General features: G+C 51.9%; 6 protein-coding genes across 6 annotated transcripts; 2 read left to right on the forward strand and 4 right to left on the reverse strand.

Annotated features, from left to right (window-relative positions):
* Positions 1–848: 848 nt before the first annotated feature.
* BDW74DRAFT_184823 (putative AMP-binding domain protein) lies at positions 849–5277 on the reverse strand (the record flags this gene model as incomplete). Its single annotated transcript, XM_073730902.1, has 8 exons — positions 849–1329; positions 1383–2012; positions 2069–2515; positions 2575–2770; positions 4343–4436; positions 4513–4825; positions 5012–5147; positions 5257–5277. The coding sequence occupies 8 exons, from the start codon at positions 5275–5277 to the stop codon at positions 1022–1024; spliced, it is 2145 nt and encodes a 714-aa protein (XP_073590256.1). The 3' UTR covers positions 849–1021.
* A 319-nt stretch (positions 5278–5596) lies between these two features.
* Positions 5597–7596, reverse strand: BDW74DRAFT_184825 (uncharacterized protein; the record flags this gene model as incomplete). Its single annotated transcript, XM_073730903.1, has 3 exons — positions 5597–6206; positions 6272–7405; positions 7519–7596. 3 exons carry the CDS (start codon positions 7594–7596, stop codon positions 5751–5753), a joined length of 1668 nt encoding a protein of 555 aa, XP_073590257.1. The 3' UTR covers positions 5597–5750.
* A 461-nt stretch (positions 7597–8057) lies between these two features.
* On the reverse strand, positions 8058–9636 carry BDW74DRAFT_143092 (intradiol ring-cleavage dioxygenase). The gene is made up of 2 exons (XM_073722821.1): positions 9360–9636; positions 8058–9303 (listed from the first exon to the last, which is right to left on the reverse strand). The coding sequence occupies exon 2, from the start codon at positions 9256–9258 to the stop codon at positions 8170–8172; it is 1089 nt and encodes a 362-aa protein (XP_073590258.1). The 5' UTR covers positions 9259–9303; positions 9360–9636; the 3' UTR covers positions 8058–8169.
* A 346-nt stretch (positions 9637–9982) lies between these two features.
* On the forward strand, positions 9983–13313 carry BDW74DRAFT_172991 (transcription factor domain-containing protein; the record flags this gene model as incomplete). Its single annotated transcript, XM_073727708.1, has 6 exons — positions 9983–10084; positions 10150–10797; positions 10846–11558; positions 11610–11743; positions 12133–12225; positions 12307–13313. The coding sequence occupies 6 exons, from the start codon at positions 9983–9985 to the stop codon at positions 13311–13313; spliced, it is 2697 nt and encodes an 898-aa protein (XP_073590259.1).
* A 4770-nt stretch (positions 13314–18083) lies between these two features.
* Positions 18084–19647, forward strand: BDW74DRAFT_172992 (uncharacterized protein; the record flags this gene model as incomplete). The annotated part of the gene is made up of 2 exons (XM_073727709.1): positions 18084–19491; positions 19538–19647. 2 exons carry the CDS (start codon positions 18084–18086, stop codon positions 19645–19647), a joined length of 1518 nt encoding a protein of 505 aa, XP_073590260.1.
* Positions 19648–20493: 846 nt separating this feature from the next.
* On the reverse strand, positions 20494–23678 carry BDW74DRAFT_143097 (AP-1 complex subunit gamma). Its single transcript, XM_073722822.1, has 5 exons — positions 23484–23678; positions 23266–23389; positions 23010–23198; positions 20856–22956; positions 20494–20802 (listed from the first exon to the last, which is right to left on the reverse strand). Exons 1-5 carry the CDS (start codon positions 23491–23493, stop codon positions 20707–20709), a joined length of 2520 nt encoding a protein of 839 aa, XP_073590261.1. The 5' UTR covers positions 23494–23678; the 3' UTR covers positions 20494–20706.
* Positions 23679–24116: the final 438 nt, after the last annotated feature.

Here is a 24116-nt window from a genome sequence, read left to right on the forward strand (position 1 = left end):
GTGGGTTTGGTTTGCGTTGCGGTTGATAATTATCCTGACTGACCACTTTTCTCAATCTTACAGTAAAAAGCAAGTAGACATGAGCAGATATTGCGTATGCGTACGTCACTTGATTGCACAGAGAATCCTGTTGATCTGTGCGGAGTAAAACCTTCGCTGAATCAAGCGGTGTCGCCGGCGACTCGAGTCGTTGAGGAAGCAAAGGAGCCGGTAGGAGGATGGAAGTCTTTATGAAGGGGATGCGCGTTGGGCGTGCCTGCGGTGACTGCAGGAATAGCGACGGCAAGGAGGCTTGAGGACAGCGACTTCGGTTGAAGCGAGGGGCGAGGACAAGATGTCGGAGAAAAAGGTGCCTAAGCTCTCCAGTCGGATTTACCACAGCTCAAAGTAGCAATCGGTCTAGGAGGGGTTGAAAGAAGTTATTATTAGCCCAGGCTAAGGTGATGGAATGTGATTGTGACGGGAACAGGATGGGGAAGGCGGCGGCTGCAATCCAAGGCGGGAGAGGGGGAACAAATGAAATCACCTGCTCTTTCAGGATTCAGGCTTACAGGAATCCAACAAGGCCTCGCCAGAGGTCGATAGCGATGACTGCTCAGAGAAGTGATTGGTTGACAAGGATAAGGTCGAAGAGGTGCGAGAGAAGAAAGATTCATTGAGTGGGGGATCAAAGGGCGATGGCTGGATAGACTGCGGGAGACTAAGACTTTAAGCATGAAAGCATGGTCTTAGAGCAGATGATCAAGCAACAGGATCCGTTGGTCGCGTTCTCAGCTTTGATTTGGGCCTGATCGTGGTATGGAAATATAAGAGGTCGAGCTGGTTTATGAGCTGTTCCGGGATCCTCATGCGACATCCTCATTGCAGTTCTGCGTGGTCTGCTTCACTTGTCCATTCACTGATCCTCCGCCCAATCCGCGGGGTCGTTGCCCAAACCATACTAGTGGACATAGTGAATAAAGCTTTGCGTCTATTCCCATACTATCTTGTTCTATCTACCTTGCATCCAAGCGCAGATTTGTTATGACAGACTCCCTCCCTTCGCCCAGTCGCGAAGGACGTTCTTTCGGACCTTGCCCGTGCTGGTCTTGGGAAGCTCCGCGACAACCTCCACTTCCCGTGGGACCATGAATTTGCTGATTCCGCTGGTGTTCCTGGCCCAGGTGACGACATCTTTGCCCTCTAGATGCCTTCCCGCTTTGACAGTCACAAAAGCTTTGGGCCGTTCACCCCAGTGGCTGTCTGGAACAGCCACGACACCAGCCTCCAGAATATCAGGATGAGTGACCAGCATTGACTCAAGCGCTACCGACGAGATGTTCTCGCCGCCTATACCAACGTCAGTGTGAAAGGAAAGAGAGAGAAGCAAAAAGGTGACCCACCGCTAATAATAATATCCTTGGCTCTGTCGAGGATTTGGATTGCTCCATCTGGATGCCAAACAGCCAAATCTCCTGAATGGAGGACTCCGCCAACGAAAAGTTTCCGCGTGGCTTCGGGGTCCTTATAGTAACCTCTGGCACAGATATTCCCAACGAACACAATCTCTCCAATCTCCTTTCCGTCTTGCTTGACGTCGATAATCATGCCCTCGGGCACCTCAGTCTGGACCACTCGTGCAGGGAGGCTGGTCAGGAAGCCATGACCCTGCCGTGCCATTCGCCCAAACTTTTCCTTGCGGGGGAAGCTCTCCCAGGCGGGCATGTGGTATCCTTTAGTAATTGGCCCGTATGTCTCCGTCATACCATAGACATGGACCGGATGCAAATTCAAGCCTGTCATTTGTTCGAACAGATGAGGTGTTGGTGGACTCGCTGCGACAGTAACGTGGACTGGCTCTTGAAGAGGCTCAGCTTCAGGGGAGCTACAGAGGATAGTGTTCACTGTTGGAGCCGCATTAAAATGGGTGATGCTTTCCTCCTTGAGAAGTCTCCATATCTGCGGATAGTCGACTTTGCGGAGACAGTAGTGAGTCCCGCGCACTGCAGTAACGGCCCAAGGAAACGTCCAGCCTAGAATTCCAATGTCAGTGAAGTCAAACCAGGCGAGCTCTATTGCGAACACCCACCCATAGCATGAAACATGGGCAGAATCCACAAATACCCACAGCGCCGCCCATGAAAGTTGAGCCCCGACTCAATTATGTTAGCCATAGCAGCCAAGTAGCATCCACGATGAGTATATTCCACACCCTTCGGCCGCGCCGTAGTCCCGCTAGTGTATGCCAGCGCAACTATATCATCTTCAGATGCAGCCTGACTCTCAAGCGCACTCCAGCCCCTTGCGCCAGTATCCCGATCATATACCAGGCCTTCTAGAATGGCCTCGTCAAAGGGCCCCGCAAGCTGACCTTCTGTCGCATCGGTATCAGTATCCACAATAATACGGACATTCGGCTTCGACGCCCTGAACGACGCCAGCAGCGGCAAGTATTCCTGGTCGGCAATGATCACCTCGGCATCAGAGTGCGCAAATATATAAGCGATGTCATCTTCTTTGAGTCGATAGTTCACGGCTATATCGATTTCATCAGCCTACCCCGCCTATACCGCTCGAGTCCCTCAAAGTTCATACCAACATTGACAGCCCCCGCAGCGGCAATGCCGAAAATTGACTCTAGGAATGCCGGCGTATTCGGACACAGGATTCCAACTTTCTTGAATCCGTGCTTCTTCAGAAAGTATGCGAGACCCCTAGCCCGGTCCGCAGCCTCTCGGTACGTTCTGCGCAGCACTTGATTATTCGCGGTAATGTGGTAGATTGCCTCGGCCTTGCGATAAGAGGGGTAGTTAATGGCTGTAACAAGTCTTATACACTGAGCAATGCGTCACTCACATCCGGCTCTATCGCGGCAGCCCTTGGCAGGAAAAATGTCGGAGATAGCGTGTGGAAATTGACATTATGTTGGAAGCTGTTTACCGGGGCGGGGGCGGCTGTGCCATTGGCATCAAGGGGCTGTTTGAAGTGGCCGAGGAGGCTGGCAAGGCGAGACTTTGCGGCGGACATTATATGACGCGTTGCGTTGAAAGTAAAGAGGAGAGGGGGGGTTTACTGTTGAAAAACATATGAGAGGGGGCGCAGGGATTAGCACGGAGTGTTGTGGTTGGAGTCGCAAGAGCCGAGTCGTAAGCCCTGGCCTGAAGAAGCCCCAGTCCAGGCGGGAGCGGGCGCGGTGGAGTGCCAAAGTGCGGGGAAACTGATCACTGCGGAGACGGAACCCTCCCGGGGCGAGGGACTCGCTCCGGGCCCTGGTAATCACCGTGGTCATTGGCAATAACCAGCAGCTATTCTGTATGAAGGTGTTAATAGCAAGCAGATAGTTTGAGCTCTCAAGAATCTTACTGTTAAATCGAACAACAATGTATTGAGATGAGCTGGCCTGGCATGATCGTCAATGATTTTGATATTCCGCTCACTTTCCGCATCTTCTCCGCGTCCTTTTTTTTGGGTCTCACCGAGGTACACTCCGTGCCTGATCGAATCTCTACTTGGTTACCGAGTACAGACGACAATACAGTTACCTTCGGCCGCTAGGTCTCCGTCACAATCCGAGGCTAATTTTAATTTGCCCATAAACTGGATTGACCGCGCTTCTGGCAGTAGGAAATCATTGCAGAATGACGGTGCTTTCGTCTGCACTGTGGGATCAAAGTCTAACTGTTTCAACGGATGAGAGGGCCGTTCAGAATACTAGGCAGCTTCACCCTATATCAGTGGACAGCCTGGCGTGGCTACTCCTAACGAAGAGAAGGCCTAAGAATACGGCCAGTATGACCTCATAAGTCCAGCTTGTGGAGAATCAGCCGAGGATAATTCAATGATGATCACCTTCAATGCTAGTAAGCCGAGGATCACGTTCTATATTTGGGTAAGGGTTCACTGAACGAGTTGGCGCTTGTTTGATGGAATGAACAAAATACTCAGGATAGGAGGCTCAAATGGAAGTAGAACATAAAAATGGATTGAATGTGTATCGGCAAATTGCAGGTCATGAACTCTTGAAAATTTCTTGGATTAAACCGCCACGGCGCGAAATAATGGGTCAGCTATTTTGAACAACCTTTTCATCCCAAGTGACTCCTGTATTGTACTTTTGTTTTAAAGACGACACTGGTCTCTCCAGCCTCACATGTGCATCCTAGCATAGCACTGCTGGATCCCATGACAAGGAAGGATAAGTGAGAAAAAAGGTCGTCGGTCAGCCTCCCTGCCACACTTCGCTGAAAGTCGTAACCGCTCGCGATCCCAACCCATCCCATCAAAGACACAAGCAACCAGCCGCGCAACCAGGTATAATCTAGAATCCGTATTGAGCGAGCTGGCTCTTGGTGTTCTCATTGACGGTCGCCGACTTCTGCGCGTGGGCAAGCTGACGGCGGGCAGCCTTCTTGCGCTCGTAATAGGCGCTGCTCTTAACCTTTCTCCTCTCCTCAAGTCTGTGTAAAAAATACCATTAGCCAGAATTCCAGCAACACTCATTATCCTATCACGCGGGTATCAAAGAATACGTACCGGGCAACGACGTCCTGGTACTTCCAGCCGACCTCGTGGCTGAGACGACCGACGGTGCAGTACTTGCGGCCGGGGCGGAGGCGAAGGACGCGAAGAGCTTGGGGAACGACGACGCGCTTCTTCTTGTCGTAGGGAGGGGGGACACCCTCGAAGACCTTGAGGCGCTCAAGGGCAGCAGCACCGCGGGCGGTCTTGTGAGGGATCATTCCGCGGACGGCCTTGTAGAAGATGCGAGAAGGAGCGCGGAAGTGGAAGGGACCACCACGGGTAGGGTTGTAACGGGTAATCTTGCGGAGGTAGGCGTGGTACTTGACTGTTGTCGCGAACATCCCATGTCAGCCGTCTGTTGTCCATATGCACCATCATCCCAGCGCTATCAATTCACTAATCCATTCCAACTAATGTCGAATCTTCCGCCTCTTATCCGATTCTGCCATTTCCCATTCCCAAAACAAACGAAAGACTGAAACAAAACGCGAGAGGGTCGGATAGAACGTACGCTTCGCACGGAAGAACTCGCCAGAGATGTTGAGGGCCTCACATCTCACGACGACGATCTTCTGGCCGTTGAGCAGCTGCTTGGCAACAGTGCTGGCCAGGCGACCAAGGAGGTGTCCCTTGCCGTCAATGACGACCTATAAGTTCATCCAACACAAGTCAGCGACTGTCTTTCTCATTGGGGCGTTCTGCCCTGTTGCATAGATCTCGAAACGGTCGGAAAATCGGAGAGGCGGCGGTACGCACCACTGGATCGATAGAGGACATCCTGTCACCGGTTCAAAAGGAAAATATCCAGCGAAAGGAAGAGCACTGCTCTAGGATACTCCCTGGGGATGTATGTTGTCGGCGGTTGTTGTCGTTGTGGGCAGGTTCAACGCACACAACGGAGTCGGATGTGGTTCGCAGGACGGCGGTCGTTAAGCGAGGGCGGCGATACTTTTGTGCGGGTAATCCCAGAGGGCCACAGCCCTAATCTTTGTCCGCGCCCGGTCACGTGCCCCGCTCTAGACAGCCTCCCTCCCTTCCAAGTGTCTTTCAGAGTGGCGATTCTACTCCACTCGTCATCTATCTCTTATCAATAAGGTTCCATTCTCCAGAAAGATGGATAACAGCCACTATTTTGTATACAATGCGCTGATACCTAATATACCCTAAGAATCTTGAAACATTCGCTGAACCACCAATGTCTGAAACAACCAAGAAACGCCTCTACAACAACAAGTGATATGCCGCTACGTTTAGTAGAAAGTGAGTTTGGCATCTATGACTCCATTTTCGATGATTTCGGACAATGTCCAGCGTGGAGGCTCGGGCAATCTCTCTGGTGAACTTGCACCACCTGCCCTTGGCTCTTTCAATCCTCCCGCTATCCCAGATGAGAATTTCAAGTGCAATGCTTCCCCAACTTCATCGCATGCTTCCAAGACCCTGTCAAGGTCGTCCTTGGTATGCGCCGCGGAGACGCACAACCGTGCCCGGGAGAGCTCCAATTGTGTAGCAGGGTAGGTAACAACGACCACTGATATCTTGCGCCGCAACATTTCTCGAGAGAAAGCCGGCATCTTTGCTGGATGGTACAGCATTAGGGGCACAATGGGAGAGTCATCATGACCGTATACGATGAAACCGAGCCGTTTCAAACCCAGCCTAAGATATCTTGAGTTAAACGTTAGGCGCTGAACTCGCTCGAGACCCTGACCAGGTGAACGGTGTTATCATCCGCGATCAATCGAAGTGAAGAAGAAATCTGCGCAAGAACCGGAAGCGCTGGTCCCTCGCTGTACACCTGGCCAGCATTGGTGCAGCGTAGCGTATCGATTATTGCTTTATCCGCAGCGATGTAGCCGCCATTGGCTCCAAATGACTTGGTGAACGTACTCATCAAGATATCGACTTCAGCAGGGTCGGCCTTAAAGTAGTCACATACCCTACCCCCTTGACTGCTAATTGCTCCAATTGAATATGCCTCGTCGACGAAGAGGTAGAATTTATATTTCCTCTTTAGCTCTAAGAGTTTGGGGAGATTGCACATAGTTCCCTCCATTGAGTATAACCCTTCAACGGTGACCATAATCTTCTTCCACGGTCGATGCGTTCGCGACTGGCCTTGGGAAATGGCTTGCCTTAGCTTTTGTTCGAGACTAGCCATGCTATTGTGTGCAAAGACCTCTATGGCCGCATCTGAAAGCCTGGCGCCCAATCGAATAGAAGCGTGGTTGAATTCGTCTGATAAGATCAGACATCCCTGTTCCACAAGCGCTGGAAATATCGTGGAGTTCGTCGCAAAGCCCATCGAGAATACAAGAGCCGCATCCTTTCCAACCAACCGTGCAACCTGACCTTCCATCTCGGCGAGTAGCTTTGTAGAAACTGAATATGGCCCCGTCATACTGATTCCGTCTCGGCGAATGGTCTCCCCCACCGCGTCAGCGCAAGAGCCCTCCGACTGCGCAAAATCAAGATAATTATACAAGCTCAGATTCAAGGTAGTTGCGGCGGTGCCGGTAAGTTGAAAACGAACATTGTCTTTTGTGGTTCGGTCCAGCAGAACAACATGTCTGCCAGGAACGCCAGTGGTAGGTCGTTCAAAGCAGTCATTGATCCTTTGCTTCATGCGCCGGGTATAGAAAATTTCGAAAGTGTCATATAACGAGACATACCCATCCCGAGCCTTAAGATGCTGAAAAGTATCTGGCTTCAACCATCTAGCGACAAAGTCTTGGAAGTGGCCGAGGAATATCACAACGAGGTAACTTATATAGGTTGTCAAAATGATGAAGTACGGCGGATCATCCACCACCTGGTCGGACATTTCTCCTCCGGAAACCGCGCTGGTATAAAGATGGGACCGATCACCTAGTGGACCGAATTCTGCGTGCTTCTTAGCTAAGTCCTCAGCGGGATCTGTGGCCAGGTCGGTAGCTGTAGAGGTAGGGCTCGCATCGTTGAAGCATCTTGTCACTGCGCGAAGAGATGATATGGCCGATGTTTGATCTCTTGGAGTACTTGAGAGCCGTCAGGCTGCGTAGAGCTGGCATGGTCTTTGTTTAGGCGTGGCCTTTCCTTGCGTCTCCATGGCGGCATTGCGAAACTCGGAAACTCGGAAAGAGGTGTGGATGTTCGGCCAAGTGTGGTGAAGAAATACCTAATACAAGATTGCAACCTTCTTATATTCCAGAGACTGTTTCTTCGAGGGTATAATATATATGATGCTTCTAAAGGAGTGGACGCTGCTGATACCTTCCGGCTGGTCTCATCCCGTCAACCTAAATAGGAAGGTAGGGGTTGTCGCCTATTTGCTGCGATGATTGGCTGATCAACTTTTAGTGGGCTCCGACTGGCCTGTCTTGGCGCCAAACCGACACGGGCCCTAATTACAATAGGTGCAGGTGCTGCAATGTGCTAGTCCGCACGTTGTAAAGATACACTATCCTTACCTAGCTAGGTACAGACAAGCTGACGGTAGGTCAGCTAGTACAGCCATGGCTATTTCGAGGCGCACAGGACTTGGTAATATAACAAGCGAGTTAGGTGAGATTGAAGGAAGACTACCTAGCTAATAAACAAACACCAACAAAACATGGCTACCAGAAGTAAACATCCATCCGACAAGGTTAATCAGCCTCTGACGTCGGGATTCAATTATGTAATGCTAGCTCAGAAAGGGGGGCTACCTGCACCACCAGGGGGGCCACCTGCACCTAAGTTGGAGTTCGAGACACCTCCGTCGGCGGTCAAAGTCGCAGCGTACGAAACAGCCGAGTCATGACTAACGGACGAGTTGACGCCCAGAGTAATCCAGGCAAAGATACCATCCTCAATGGAGTCGCCAAGGAGTGCGTATTGGAAGAAAGGATCGGAGTCGCTGTTCTCGGTCTCATCGATGACAACATGGTCTACTGCGTTCTCTGTAATGGCCACAGTGCTAGTGTTATATGGGTAGGTTGCCTCAACCTCAGTAATCAGGTCTTGATCAAAGAACAGTTGTCCAATATGGGGAACGTAACCACCAGTGAGGGTGTTGTTCGGCAAGAGCGTTGCATTAAAGTGAGCGACAACGTGGACATGCGTAGCACGGCCAGAGTAGTGACCGGGGAAAACAGTCTTGAAGCCCGCAACTCCATCCTCATCGGTCTTCTGGATACCACGGAGGGCTGTATTATCCAGGTTAGAGTCATCGTCGCCGTTGCCGTTCGAGCTACTTTGCACGCCAGAGTAAACACCGGTCGAGTTGCAGTTCCATACATCCCAGTATAGATCTGGAATGGGCTCGCAGGTGTTGATGTCAATAAATTGTCCATCAATGTAGATCGGGATACCGGGCTCCCCATCGGCGATATCATAGCGAATAAGCTCGCCTTTGACCCAGAAGGGGCCAATTTCTCCCTCCGGCGCAAGGATGCAAACTGGATCCTCGTCGAAAAGCTCGTCCGCGGAGGTATTTGGGGTGACGTGGAGGTCGGAGTGATGAGAAGTGTTCACGACCTTGTCGGTGTCACGAGCTTCAATGGGGATTGACCGCTTCCTGTGTTTTTCAAGTAGAGCTGTACGGCGGGCATCGGCACGGGCCTTGACTCCACGTGCTTCGAGCTTGTCGGCGCACTTGTCAAGGGAGCTTCGGGCGTTGTGCAAGAAGTTCCGCTTGCTCATGGCAGTGTAAGAGCTAGGCTCATGAGCACCAGGGTGGGCAAGGGTAAGCCCAGCTGTGGCAATGACAGCCAGCTTGCAAGCTTGGAGAAGATGCATTTTCGGAAGAATCAAAGAAGGCGAGGACTTGGAAGCTGTGAGATGCTTGATGAATGAGAGATTGAAAATGAGATTCCCTGTGAGCGCAGGAATCTTTATACCTCTGCCTTCAGCCAGATGAGGACCTAACTCCGAGGGTCCTTGCATTAGTTGCAACCATTTTTCCATCATCTAGTATAATCCGTTATTGCCGTCGTCAGCAAATTACAAAAGGTTGCAACAGAGGGCAAGTTCCACTGGATGCCAAGAGTAAAGGAAGCGAATAGGTGATGCTTGGAGAGTCATGTTGACGGTGGATGGGGACGCAGCTGATGAATTGCATCGATCTGATTGATGGACAAAGGAGTTGAAGAACACCGAAGAAACAGATAAAGAACGGAGAAGAAACGGGGCCAGGAGCCAACCTGTCGATCACCCAGCGATCTGCAGGACGAAATGCCAGTCTGGGGAAGAGATGCACGTGCGCCCGGAGCAAGTCGATTCCCGCTGAGTCAGCTGCAGGTATATCTCAACGGCGTCCCTCCATTTCTCTTCATCTATCCGCAGGAACAGCTCCACCCATTGTCAATTTTGTGCGCTTAGTTGGTCCAGGATGAGTGCACCGTCTCCAACTCGGCGCGGTGGTAGGCTACGACGCGCTTGCGACCTTTGCCAGCAACGAAAAGTACGTGGATAGCTTGGCAGTCCGCTGCAGGTGCAAGGATAACCCCCCTTACCACGGAATATGGACAGATTCGATGTGATGGAGGCAAGCCTGTCTGTGAGCCTTGTCGCACTGCTGGTGCTCGTTGCACCGTCACGCGGAGATCACCTCCACTACGGAATAGTACTAAAGAGTGAGGTCGATTGATACCTGCTGTAACCCTGCTATTGCTAATACTTCTCAGACAGCTTGCCGAGGCCAAAGTGCGGATTCGGGAGCTGGAAGCCTTGGTTACGGCACAGCGAAACTCGCCAAACCCGGTCGCCGTTGATAACAGTCTGTTTGTCGGGTATCTACAAGATCCTCGTGATCTTGAAATTGCTTTGACAATGTTTCAGAGAGAGATTACATTCTGTGGCGTTGGGACGCCTGGGTCAACGGAGAGAGAATCATTTTGCTCCGCTGTGCTTGAAAGGACAGGCTCTCATTTTGATGTCGATCAATTTGTACAAGGTCTACCCAAAGCGTTCGGCACTCGAGACCCTCGAGATTTGGAGAAGGCGAGAACACAAAAGTGGCCGCCACGGCACTTGGTTCAACTTTGTATACACCAGTATGCTAAAATAGGGCTGTATTCCGTCCATCCTGTTGCCAATGTGAAGGCATTACAGGCGTTGCTCGATGAAAACACCCTCGAGACCCATACCCTGACAAACCACGTTGCAAATTTGGCCTGTTTAGTCGCTTTTACTGCTCAAGTCACGGTAATGCATCGCCTAGAATCCGCCTTCTCTGGTTCCGACCCGGATGCTTATCTACGTGCTGTACTGTCACTGGTACCCCGATTGTTGATTGAAGAACCTAGCGTGAGGAGCTTAGAGGCGTTCACTAGCATTGTGAGTGCACGGTTCTTATCCTTTAGATGGAAGCTTATTTGCTGCCAGGCCACGTACCTTGGCCCCCTCGGCCATACGACAACAGTAGACTCATTACTAGCAGTCGCCGTTCGAATGATTTACAGCTTAGGAGCCCACCGACCGAGCGTTGTTATCGAGGCGGAGGAGGGTGAGCATCTCCGCAACATATTTTGGTATATCTATGGCTTCGACAAAACCCTGGCCATTCGCTTTGGTCGACCGCCGCTGTTCAACGACGTTGACTTGGACTTGAGGCTACCGGACGGCTACGTTTCATCCTGTTCAGACGACCATTTTTTCATGCGGCCTCTGTCCTCTCAACATGTTATACACCCGTCCGACCTCCGCATGAACTTGATCAAGTCCAAGATTCATACTCTTCTTTACTCCGACCATGGCCGGGCTCAACCTGGTGCCAAACGACTTCAGTATATCCGCGAATTGGACGAAGAACTAAATGCTCTCAAATCCAGCTTCCCGGACAGCTGTTGGCCTGATGTATTTGCCACTGGACCAACGCCTGACTACACTTTTCATGATCTGAGCCTACGCGGAGTTAACTTGCACCTCGATTATTACTTTTGCCTGGGCAAAATCCACGGAGCCAGCAGCGCATATGGGTCCTCCTCACAGAGCTGGTCTTTTCTTCCTTCTAGCGCAGAGCTGTTCTACCAGGAGTCACGCATTATACTTCTCTATGTGTATCGCGTGCGCCATGCGCTAAATTGGCACACGTTTTGGTAGGTGACTTTCGTGCTTTGATTTCGACTAGTTTTCATACTTTCCTGCAGGATCTGGGCTCAGTATATCTTGACCGCTGTGGTGTCCCTTTTCCGATTCATTATTGCCTTTCCGACGGCAGAGACCTTCGACAGCGACATTCAGATCCTGGAGACTATAGCGGACATCTTTTCCGAACTTGATCGTGAGTCGCGTACCACGCGTCGCTTTGCACCGTTCTTTTTCACCACTTGCTTCACGAGAAAATTGATCTTTCTTGCGAAGCAATCTTTGAAGCAGGCCACAAGCAGACAGGATCGCCCCGTGGAAAGTCGCCAGTGGCCACCGTCTGATTACATAACTTCTTAAAGCGGCAACACTGAGTCCATCCAGGCTCAGTTTCCCGTTGTGCAGCTACCTACCAAGCAACACTACAAGGCGCCGGGGTAATCATTTGCTGGCAAATTGCTGGGACGCCTACACAGTATAGTATGCCCCGGAAAACACGCTTCGTTTGCGTCTCTGATACGCACGGCTATACACCCTCAGAAGCGGGATTTAGACTCCCCGCAGGCGATGTTCTGATCCACGCAGGAGACCTCACAAACCAGGGAAGCGCATCGGAGCTTCGCAAGACGATGGCATGGATTGCCGCTGCAGATTTCGATGTCAAGATAGTGATCTGCGGTTAGTAATCTCATTCGTCGCCCACCGGCACAGCTTGATCCTTACACCTCAAATATCAGCTACTAAAGTAGAGGCAAGCAGGAAACCACGACGTGACCCTAGACGCCCCGTTCTATTACAGCAACAGCATAAACTTCCACAGCAAACACCCTGAAAGCCCACGAGAATGCTTGGAAATCATCACGAACGCCTCGCCATCTGTGGTATTCCTCCAGCACCAGTCAGCACTAGTGCGGCTCCGCAAGGCTGTTGGCCCAAACACGATCTTTAAGGTCTTCGGCTCGCCGTATTCTCAATGCGACGGGAACTGGGCGTTTCTATACGAGGCCCACGAGGCTGAGCAGCTATGGCGCGACATCCCATTGGATGCGGATGTTGTCGTCACACATATGCCGCCTCATTTGCGGTGCGAGCTTGATAACGAGCCGCCCACAGAAAGCTCTGGGCTGGCCGTTACGGGCTGTGCTGGGTTGCGGGAGAGGCTGCGAACTGTGAGACCGTGTGTTGCTGTTTGTGGACATGTCCATGGGGCGCGAGGCTATGAACGAATTCGATGGGGTTCGTCTGTACATGTAGCTGCAGCTAGCGAGGGCGATGAGGGTGAACCCAAACACACCGAGGATCAGATTGTCGGAGGTGTTCTCCCGCCTCAAGAAAGCAAGAAACAGAGCCTCGTCGATCTAACAGGCAAACGAGCCCCGCGCCTCGAAAATGATGGCCTTGGCTTCTCTCGCGCGAACTCGCTTTTCCCGTCGTCCAATCCGCCAGATGTCGTGGTACTTCCGTCGAGGCGACCCGGCGCACCTCTAGATGGGACAGAAGGCTCGCGCGCAAACGCAGTCGAAGCCGATACCGAGCCCGAAGCTGAAAGTGCCGACGGAGAGCAAATCCCCGCCCAAAGACGCGAGACATGTATCGTCAATGCCGCAATCACGGCCACAAACTGGCCGCACCATGGAGGCAGGAAGTTCCATCCTGGTCCTATAGTTGTTGATCTGGAGCTGCCGGTCTGGACGAATGATCGTCCCGAAACCATAGCTACTCGCGAATATCGCAGTTCTTCAGATTGTATCGGCAATCGCGCTTAGACACAGCATAAGCTAGTGACGATTTCCAACCCTTTGCAAATCCCTACGCTTTGACCTTGCTTGACGTAGACGTGCGGATCTGGATGCTCGTTGTAAAAACCTGCTTGAGGACTATGTTATAGAGCGCCATTCTATACCAATGCGATCAGCGATCATCTGCCCAGCCATCGATCGTCTACCCTTGCTCTGTCATAGTAGATGATCCATGATCCATGACCTAGACCTCTCCGTGCCCTTCCCCGTCCGTCCACCTCCAAGATTCTAGACATCCATCCTGGTTTGTATAGCCGCATACGATAGCGTCAACGCTGCACCTGGGCACCTGGGCACCTGCAAGGGATCCATGACATCATCGTACACTCCCACACCCCACTCCCACTCCAGCACGAGCGTGGAGAAGAACGAAGAACCATCCCGTCAAATGACCCGACTTGAAAGAACGAGCAAAAAAAGCAAGCAATCCCTCCCACGGAGTAGAACCGTTTGCAGATCATCAGTCAATCCTTCAATCTACTAGTTTCAGGCTTGCAGCCCCGAGCAGAATTTTTCGCTGCACGTGCTTTTGTGCTAGTAGTATAAGCGCTCGCAAGCGTACCGGGATCCCATCTTGTACACCCACCTGAAACATTTGCACCGTGTTGTGCTGGTGCGTAGTGCTGACAGTGCAGTGCAAGGCTGAGCACGGCATGGAGCATGGCAAGCTGCAATGGAACGTGGCCCCCAGCTGGACAAGGGGACGGACGGAGGGGGCCGAGGGGCCGAGGGGCCTTTATGCGGTGATCAACTCGTGGATATAATCATATATCATATGTCTTAAGATAAATGAGTAAGTAAGAAGTAAGCCAGGCTGATGCATTTCTTACCTTGCCTTACCGACTGTTCACTATCTACCGTTGATGTTCCGATAGGCTGGGTCTTGTACTAGAGGATGTATGTAAGACAACAAGTGCTTAGTCTGTTGCATTCTGCAAAGGAATTGATTGTGCTCACTGTTCTATATCCAGTCCGGTGTCCAATGGCAGGGTAAGCGCGCTAGAACCGTGGTCCTTGTCTAAGTGTGTAGCCTAACTAGTTACTAGGTACATCTCTAGTACGTAAGCTCGGAGACGGCTTGTTACGGTGGTTGCAAGCCGTGGGTTAAGATAGATAGCTAAGTATATCCCTCATCGTATCGTGATTCTTGCGGTGCGCATTATGATGCACTATGCCGTGTTTGCTTATGTATATGATCCGGCCGAAGCTCTGGCTGTGTTCCTGCTCTTTAAATTCATACCATTATGCCCGGCATATAGGCCGACATTTCAAGGCTAAGAAGAAATCATTGTCTCAATTCAGACATAGCGCATCAAGAACTGTATGCTGGAGCTGGGCTGATTCGAGCTGGAGCCCGCGCTTCGACGTTCCGGGTATAGGACTTAAGCGAGCGTGTACTCACAAATATATACCTCATAATAGCCTAATAGGCGAACTACTACGGCCGACTACTATGAGTCGGTATGAGTACTCGCACCCGTGCCAGCCACAACATGGAAACGGCGCTAATTACGCATACTGACACATCGTGTGCGCTTCCAGGGCGTTCCCTCCAGGCCACCGGCTCAGTTTCAGCCCTGCTCCAACTGCCATGCTCACGGCCCCAGCTGTTTGAGTCTCACCCAAACGTGCGCAGATCTGATCAGCCTGCTGCAGAAGTGCTTATGCCCAGGTCCAAGGCCGCGGGTATACGGAGTAATTGCCGTCCGCTCACAACGGGGCGCCCAATGGGCTGGTTGCGTGGGATTATAGAGTTTGAGGCGTGCGAGTCGACCTGGGTCAGGTAAGGTTCTCGAAGGGGCCTCGTAGATTGCTGCTTACGTGCCTACCTGGCTAGCTGGCCATATGGAAGTGCACAGCTTCTTGCCCTGTCCGCCCTTGCTAAACGTGCGTGGGGCTGCATATCGTTTCTGCGAACTATGGCGTTGAGGGTGAGGCAAGGCGTGGCAGCGAGGTGAGAAGCATCGCGCGCTTACTTATTTTTAATTTTATCTTTTGTCCTGGGATGTGGAAGTGGTGAGATATTGTGCATGGGGCCGTATACTGTACGTATCTCGGTCCGGCGGAAGATGGAATCAGATTGTAGCGAGGTAGTAGAAAGGGTCAGTAGAGGTTAGGAATGAAGCCTCATGACGCAGCGGAGAAAATACCGGCCAAGGTTAGGTTGACCCGTGAAGAAGAGCAGGACTTTGATGGAGGGGCTCTGGGGAACATGGATGGTCGAAAAGAAGACAAGAGGCTCGATGATCATGGGGTGCATGAGTATCGGCGTCTAGACTCTGTCTTTCTTGATTTGTAGTAGGGCCCTTTTCATCAAGGAGGGTTGTCTGCTACAAAGACTGGTTGATGTGAACCTATTATTGGATAAAGGTGCTCAGATTGTGAAGCACAGCATCGGAACTATACTAGCTCGATGCCTTGACAATCATTGCATTGCATGAAAGCTCTGGATGGGACGCGTGGGTTGGTTGACTAGGTACGTACCTTTTCTCTGGACGCCCCCGCGTGCAGAGGAGTCAGGGCTAATGCGCCTTTGAGAAAGGGGAGCTTTGTTCCACGAGGAAAGCCATTCGGTTTCAGGAGCTTGCTGCTTGCCAACACGGAGCATGTCATGCTCTACTTTGTCCGGCTCGTGGAACAGCAGGTCATCCACCGGTATTACGTCGGTCAACCCCCCTCGGGTATCTGCTTTTGGAGAGATCTTCCGTTGGCTGGAGAAATCGGTCAACGAGTGACCTGACGTAGCTATAGTCCGAGTATTTCCCCCGCGGTTTGATCGTGCCAGCACCTTGTAACAGACACTGAAAGATGGGTTGACTCTGTGCCTGAGGGTAACAGTGGTTCGATGTACGGGAGCTGCCGGCGACAACCATGGCACTGCAAGAGGCCGAGAGCGGATCGAGTGAGAGTGGCGGGCTCCGTGCTTCGGCTAACAAAACGGCCTGGCAGAAACGCTCAGGAGTCCCTGCTCTGGAATTTTGAGTCTTCTCAGGTGAAGCCATCCACGGCGCTAAAATCGGACATCCTGATTGGAAGATATGGGTAGGATGTGGAGGGCGAGAGCAGAGGGGCTTGATCCAGTCCGAGCTGCAGAGACCAACGCACCTCTTCGGTGAGGCGGGACAAACGAGCAAGTCGTGCTGGACCAGACTGGATGATTGGATGCAGGGAGACGCCCCTCTCTCCCTGAACAGGCAAAAGAGCAGGCTTGCCAGTTGCAGGATAGTGCGGGGTTGACGATGAGTCGATGACACCGGCGTCGCTCAATGAAATGGCAAAATGCTGAAACTCAAAGATGTGATTGATAGGAGTGCATTTAATGGCTGGCGGCCAACCAACAGGACGACGGTCAATTCGCTGCTGAGGTGCGCCTCTTGTCACCGGAGCTGGCAAGAATGACCAGGAAGAAGACCGTGCTAGGTTCAGGGCTGCTGCCAACGTGACGAATGGAGCTTCCAGCTTGTAGAGTCTCCATCGGCTCCGCTTATTGCTGTAGAGACCAGATGGAGGCCGAACGTATTTGTATCACTTCCTGGCCCCTGCTGGCCGTCCTGGACCCCGTAGTCTAGTTTAACTCTGTCTCTTCTCAGCTCTTATTCAACTTCTCCTAAAGACTGCTCAGCTCCGGGCAGACACTGCAATTCAGCTTCCAGTCGATGATTGACCGCTCCTTCGACCACACCAACGCCCAATCTGGTTGGTTTCACCGCCGCTCTCTGCGTCTTCAGGTACGGGTGTCTTGGGAAGGGTCTCGATAAATTGGCCTGAACTGAACTGAACTGAACTGAAATCATGCAAAGCCCAAGCAAAACACTGCCCGTTCGCTCGCTCTCTCTCTCCCTCTCCAGTCGCATGCAGCCTCCCAGGCCTCTGCCCTGCTGTCCGTGGCATCATCGAGCATCATCAAGCATCTTTCAGCATTCTAGCTAGCAGTGCCTTATTGATCATCCAACTGCATCCAATCCATTCGACTGAGACTGGCTCTTTGACCATTGACGTGGTACCACTCCCTTGATACCCGAATTCTTTCGACGTCTTTGGCAGTCTTTTCGCTTCTTTCGTTCTTTCATTGCCCACTCTTGACTATTGTCTTGCTCGCTTTGGCCACTTGGCTTTATTTTTCGCATCGATCGCAAAGACTAGTCGGAGTAAAGAAAGACCCCCAAGAGTGTGGCGCAGTCGCTCTATTATTGCGTTGTCCCTTCAGGTTCCGGTTTTGCCCCTCTCGGTCAGCAGCGACTCAGAATTACGTGGTACCACAATACCGTGCCTGCCTTTGAGTCTCCTTTCTCATTGGCCAACCACCCACCATCGTGTATCTTACGATACGCCAGGGGAATCGCAGTGTCCCCGGGGTTTGTTGCATCATCTGCGCCTTTATTATTGGGGACCTGGAATGGGCGATTATTGTCCTGGTTCATCTCTTTATTAGTATCCTCCCAGTTAATGCCCGCTTTATCCCTGCCTTCCTTCTTCGTCTTTATTCCGTGCCCTTCCAGGCTGATTACAAAACCCCCAATCTTTCCCCTTCCGGAAAGGTTTGGTCTCCATCCACATCTGCATCGGATTGCCACATCCCGCATTGCTCCATATCTCCCGATCTGTCAGGTTGCCTGGCTTGCTATCCAAGCGTTTGCCGCCCTTTAAATATTCCTGCGCCTGTCCCAGAACTATTCTTCGACTCTCAAATCTGACAAACATTCAAGCCCAAACCACCGCTTTGTCAACTTCGACAACATGACGGTGGTACCCGACTTTGACCCATATGAGGCGCTGGGAGTGTCCAAGGAGGCAACGTTGGCTGAGATCAAAGCTTCACATCGCAAATTGGTTCTGAAATGTCACCCCGACAAGATCAAGGACGAGTCCCTGCGGGGCGAGGCCCAGGACCAATTCCAGAAAGTACAGCAAGCTTACGAGTGCCTGTCCGACGAGACGAGTAGAGCCAAATATGACAACAAAGTCAAACTGGCCGAGCTGAAGCGCGAGATGGCGTCGCGTGGCGCCTCGTTCACCCGCACTACGCGAGAGTACCGTGATGGACGCATCTACGAAGAGCGAGTCCCCGCCGACGCTCGATCCTCCTCTGAGGGTTTCTTCGAGGAGGAAGGTCGCTATACCGAATCGCCGCGGCCGACATCTCGAAAGTACGAGGAGTATGGTTCGCGGCCGCGCTCAAGGACCAACACCGATGAGAAACGGAAGTCCTCCAAGGCCGCACCGTCATCGGCCAGGGAACGCGAATCCACCAAAACGAGCCGGGCGGATCGGGACAGGACCCGAACCAAGGAACGAAGACAGCAAACCTACGATAAATATGGCAACCGTGATAAATATGTCCATGTCGAGGTTGATTCTGACTCCGATTCCGATTCAGATAACTCGGTGTACTACATACCCATCCCCGTCAGGCGCCCGACAGCAGAACGGCGACATCGCGAGTCAAAAAACAAACCCGCCGAGCCCACTCGCCGTTCGTCCAAAGCTCACTATCGAGATGATGAGGACTATTTTTCTGAAGAGCATAAACACGACAAAAGTGACATGCAGTACTCCCGCGCAGCCGACTACATTCGCCGCTCAAAGGAGAACATTCCCGAGACTGAGCGACGCCACCGTTCGTCTCGCTCTCCGCATGATCACGATTCTGGGGAGCGTTCAGGTCGGTCAAGACGATCTACCCGACCTCTTACTTCTCACCACAGCTCTTTCGAGCATCTTGACCACGCTCCATCTCGCCCTGTTCCTTCGATGCCAACCGCCGCAACATTCCCCAGTCCCAAAGCATCGTCATCTCCACGAACCTCGCATCGATCCACAGGACATGTACGCTCTGAATCCCGAAGTCGTCGGGCAGAGCACGTCTACTACGCTGAGCCATCGAGAACGACAAAGCTGCGAACAGAAAGGTCCGACTCAGGATACGCGAGCTCAAGCCCAACGCCGGAGATCCCCGAAGTCTCACCCAAGGCTTCGCGCTACAAGGGTGGCGAGCCAGCACCGCCTCTGAAGCACACCAGGACATTCTCGCCACCTCGTGCTGAGCGCGAGCGCCCAACGATCTCGCGGAGCACCACCTACACTTATCACCCAGAGCCGTCTTCCCGCACCTACCATCCAGAGTCGTCCTCTCGTCGTCTCTTTGGTGAGTCGGATCCGGTCGAGGCGCGCATGAAATTAAGAGAGGCCAGGCGCGCAAGCGCAATGGATAAGCCTGAAGTCCAATATATCCGCCCAACGCATGGCCTACACTCTCAATCCGATTACCCTCGGCCTAGCCGAAGGTCATCAACTTACGTGAAATAGAACTCCCCCAACCCTATGTGTTACGATCATCTACGTTTTCCTCTCACCTCCTCATGACTCTACGATATCGCATTTACCCGGTTGCATTTTCAGGCCATTTCCTTTCTAGATATTCCGTCTGCACAGACATCATCTCGTTCATAGAGATCTATCATCAATATTTGTTTATTTCCCTCACAATTCTTTCCCCCAGCGTCTACCTACTTATGAAACATGAACACATACATATCGGCGCATAATCGGTTCACTCCGGATAAATACATGGTCCTCTGTTGTTATTGCGATTCATCTTTTCGGTGCGTTTTTCTTTACGGGGCGGGTTGATTACTCGGTGGTGCCTTGGGATCCAGGACCAGGAGTACCGTTTCCTTCTACAGCATGGTTTGTCTGTTTATAATATCTTTTATCACTGCTACCATTACCACTACCACATGGTACCCTATTGACGACAGTAATGAATCTACACGGACAAAGTTAGGAGCAGTCTATCCTATCTGTCCATCTATGCAATGATCATAGCATCCATCACATGAAATAGTCTGGAAATGAAAAATCCATACATAATCTCCTCTCTTCCCATAGTATACAGTAATCAAGTATGTAGGCTTTACCTTGTGACGTAGTTTACAGTGTTAATCTTGGTGTCATGGCGGTCATGCCTAACCTCGTAGATGGGGCTCGACGCCGGGTAAATGGACACCTGAGTCAAGGCGCCTTGGGCATCTAGATAGCCTTCCTCCTTCCCAACCAAGTCCATAGCCACTCTACTCTTCATGACTCACGGGGTGGATATTCAGCGGTACTACGGAACATTTGCCATTTGAGGCAAACCAAGTGCAAGTACTCCGTGCTTGGGCGGCCAAAACCTGGCGCCGTCATCTCATCATTCGCTTCGTAGTACAAAGTAACGTAGATCAATATGATATGATATGGTATTATGAAGACTATGTGATGGGGTCCGATGACCAGAGCACCTATGCAGACACAGCCATTTTGCCACTTCTAGAACATGAATGTACGAGGTTGAAGTAAGTTAGGTAGGTTAGGTCATTATTTACGATTCGGACCAGTCGACTTGGTCCGTTGTTGGTTCGGTGCCGTCCTTTGCGTATGTGACGCGAAGACGAAGGCGGAGTTTGGGTGGGAGGGGCTGCAGCTTGTCAGTTGATATATATGTATAGATAGAAAAAGCGGAGGGCCTACCCCATTGAGACCAGTGACTTTCAGCATCTGGACACCTTCATCTCCCGCTTCAAGCTCTGCTTTGTTGATGGCGCTGAGTTGCAGGCGCTGGCTTTTGGGCACTGCGGCCTGGAGTCCGACGCTGGTAAACTGGCTGAAGCTCGAGTCGTTCTTGAATCGAGCTTGGATCTGTGCTGTGTTGTTGTTGCCTCGCTGGACCTGCAGAGAAAGCACTAATTCGTTCTTGTTATACGCTGTGTACGCAGCGGGTGTCGATGGTGAAGGTGTTGAGACAGGAGCGCCACCGCCTCCTAGGAGGTCAAGAGATGCGGAGGCAGGAGCTGGTTGGGGAGACGGTGTGCCGCCATTGGAACCGAACAAGTCCATGATGGCGGCTGTGTTCGAAACTGGCTGTTGAGCGGGTTGAGGAGCAGGCGATGAGAGGCCCGAATCGCCACCGAGGATATCCGCCAATAGATCGGCAGTGTTCTGCGAACCGTTCGCAGTTGGGCTGGCTGCTGGGACATCGGAGCCTCCAATGAGGTCGAGAAGCATATCCTGCTCGGCCATTTTGACCGGCTTTCGTGTCTTGTCCTTGAGCAACTTACTCTGCCGCTTCTTGGTCGATGGTCCCAGGACTCGTTGCTCTTCGCGAATTTCAGGCGGAGGCATTCGCTCCAGAACACCACGTCGAATCTGGTCATAACCAAATAGGTTATCGTACTCCACAGCACGCTGCTGAATCTCAACACTCAGGTCGGCGGTACGACCGCTCAGTGCCCGACGGAGCCGCTCAATCTGTGACGCATCAGACATACGCACGGTAAGCTTCATCGAAGCTGTGGTGATGTATTCAACCACTGTCTGCGTAGCGTATGTGCTGTTGAGTATATTGTCAAAAAGGTCAACAATGTCGCTCTCCTTGATCTCTCCAACGAGCTCTTCTTCCTCATATTGGCCACCGCGGAGTAGGTTGTCGCCATATTCACCGATGAGCCAAGTGGCAGCAAGGGTAAGGCCTTCTTGCGAGATGTCCTCCTTCAATGATACGTATAGTTTTTGTACAGAGTAGGTCTGTAGTTCCGGAGTTGTTGCAATGAGGCGCACGAAGGATGACAAGATCTGTTCCTTAACGTAGGCACCGGCCAGCTTGAGGACTCGGAGGACCGTGTCGGCGTGCCACCGTTTGTTAGGGGCGTAACGGTCCGCAGCTATTCCAATTTGTGTCGTCATCACGGGTTTGAATTCGTTGTCGGCCACTTCCAAAAATGCTAGCAGCTCCCTGACCAAGACCCGTACATTGCTCTCGTTGATTAGCATGAAACTCAGGTCGAGAGCTCGCCTTCTAATACTAATATCGGGGTCGCGGAGACACTCCAGAATGGTGTTGCGGTGTCGCTGTACCGCGTTCGGCTCGATTGCGACAACCTTGTTCAGCGTGTTGAGGGCGACGTAACGGATGTTGTTGTCCTTGTTGGTCAAGAACTTTCCAAGAATGTTGACACCCAGCACCCTTAGACCCGAGTCGGCTTCAATGTCAAGAATAGTCAGGACGGCTTCGTAGAGAATCGAGTTTCCAACGTTCTTGGAAGAGTCGGTATTGGTCGCCACTTGCGCGAGGATGTCGTTGATCAGCTCACTGGTAGCGGTATCACCCCGGGCCAGAACCCTCAGCAGACGTAGGATCTTGACTTGCACGAAGGGGTCCGTGATGCCAGATACATCATGCTCTGGAGCGTATCCTGAAGTAGTCAGGCCCTTCAAAGCGCGCACGAGATTACCCGCAAGGGGCCGGAACATCTCAATCACTCCTTCTTGGCCTTCCTCTGCCTCCTCCGCTTCGCACATATCGATAACCAGGGTGAGACCGCACAGTAAAACGCCATGATTTCTGTCTGACAGCAAGTTCTTTGCCTTCTCCAAAAAGTGCTCCTGCAGGTCGGGAACTTTGCGACAAATGCGCATAGCACATAAAGCTGCTTTTCTTCGTATATAAGGATTGGCAGTGGAAAGAAGAGATTCGACTTCGGTGAACAGGTCTCGCGACATCTCTACGGAGGCGATGTTGCCTAGAGTGCAAAGGGAAAGACCGACGATATATTGGTTGGAGTGGTTAAGATCACTAAATGACAAGATGTCAACCACGTGAACGAAGGCTACTCGGAGGCCACTCACTTCTTCAAGGAGTTTGTTACTAGGGTCAAGACCTCTTGGTTCTCGTCCAGCAACAACATGGTGCCCAGATAACCCAACCGTTTATCGGCGAACCGATGAGACGCTAATAATTTCAGACATTCGATTTGGCCGAAATGTGTACGTTCGCCGAGTGTGAATAGGTAAAGCAGCTTAGCCACATTGTTTCTCCTGTCCGAGTATATGAGATACAGGTTCACGCGAGATATAGAGGACAGCTGTAGCTATGGGTGCTGACCGGATGCCCGAATCATGGCTCTCTTCCCTGAACGACGCACGGATGGCGGCACTTTCTTTTTGGATAACTGCTCGTTCGTCTGCAATTGTCTTGGCCGACCGAACATTGCGGATAAATTGTTTGACTGAATTGACACCCGGGGCTGTTGTGAGCGAAAATGAACTGCAGCTGAGGCCAGGAATAGGAGTGTGGGGGATTGAGCATGGGCAGAAACTCACGGGATGCCATGGCGGCCACAAGGATCCCCCACGGGACAGGTTGAAGAGGCGGAAAAGGGAGATGGGAGAAGAGTCGACCTGCGGAAGTAAGAGGGATGCGACGAAACCAGTCCACGCAATCCCGGGCAGTAAGAAAGTTGAAGCAATGGAGATACGGAGCACAGATGAGCCTGGCCGTGCTGCTGCATTATTGATTGCGATCTGGCTGTCCAGCTCTTGGCGCCCCTTCCTGTTCGGGGCTAGCTCAGGGTACATCACGTGCGCTATTGACACCCGCTGAATCAGGCAGAAACTCTGTGTCAGCTGGGCGGTGTCAGCTGGGCGGTGTCAGCTGCCCCGGCGGCCGGAGCCCTACGTAATGATTACCGCGCCGGGCGATCCGCAAGTGCTCCGTAAGACTCAAGTACAGAGTATAAAAATGATAATTAAATTAATTATTAATTAATGCACATGAACATGGCGCAGGAGACCGCGGCTTCGGGCGTTGTTCCTTCACGGCTCTACATCCCGGACATTCTAGCAACGGTTCGTCCGGTCGTATGCCCGCATGGAGCAGAGCCCAGGCGATCCGGAGGATTCCAATTGGCGACTCTTGAGTGGCCGAGCTCAACATGAATCCTGTCCAGGGCAGCC

Source organism: Aspergillus multicolor (assembly GCF_047715735.1).
Source record: "Aspergillus multicolor strain CBS 133.54 unplaced genomic scaffold BDW74scaffold_1, whole genome shotgun sequence".
Lineage (NCBI taxonomy): Eukaryota > Fungi > Ascomycota > Eurotiomycetes > Eurotiales > Aspergillaceae > Aspergillus > Aspergillus multicolor.

Coding starts and splice junctions, on each gene's coding strand:
- BDW74DRAFT_143092 (XM_073722821.1), bottom strand. CDS start 9,258: ATGCATCTTCTCCAAGCTTGCAAGCTGGCTGTCATTGCCACAGCTGGG.
- BDW74DRAFT_143097 (XM_073722822.1), bottom strand. Junction 22,957..23,009: donor GTAACAAACTCCTTGAAGAA/GTGAGTGGCCTC, acceptor CTTGTCATTTAG/TGATCTTAACCACTCCAACC. Junction 20,803..20,855: donor AAGTCACTGGTCTCAATGGG/GTAGGCCCTCCG, acceptor GACAAGCTGCAG/CCCCTCCCACCCAAACTCCG.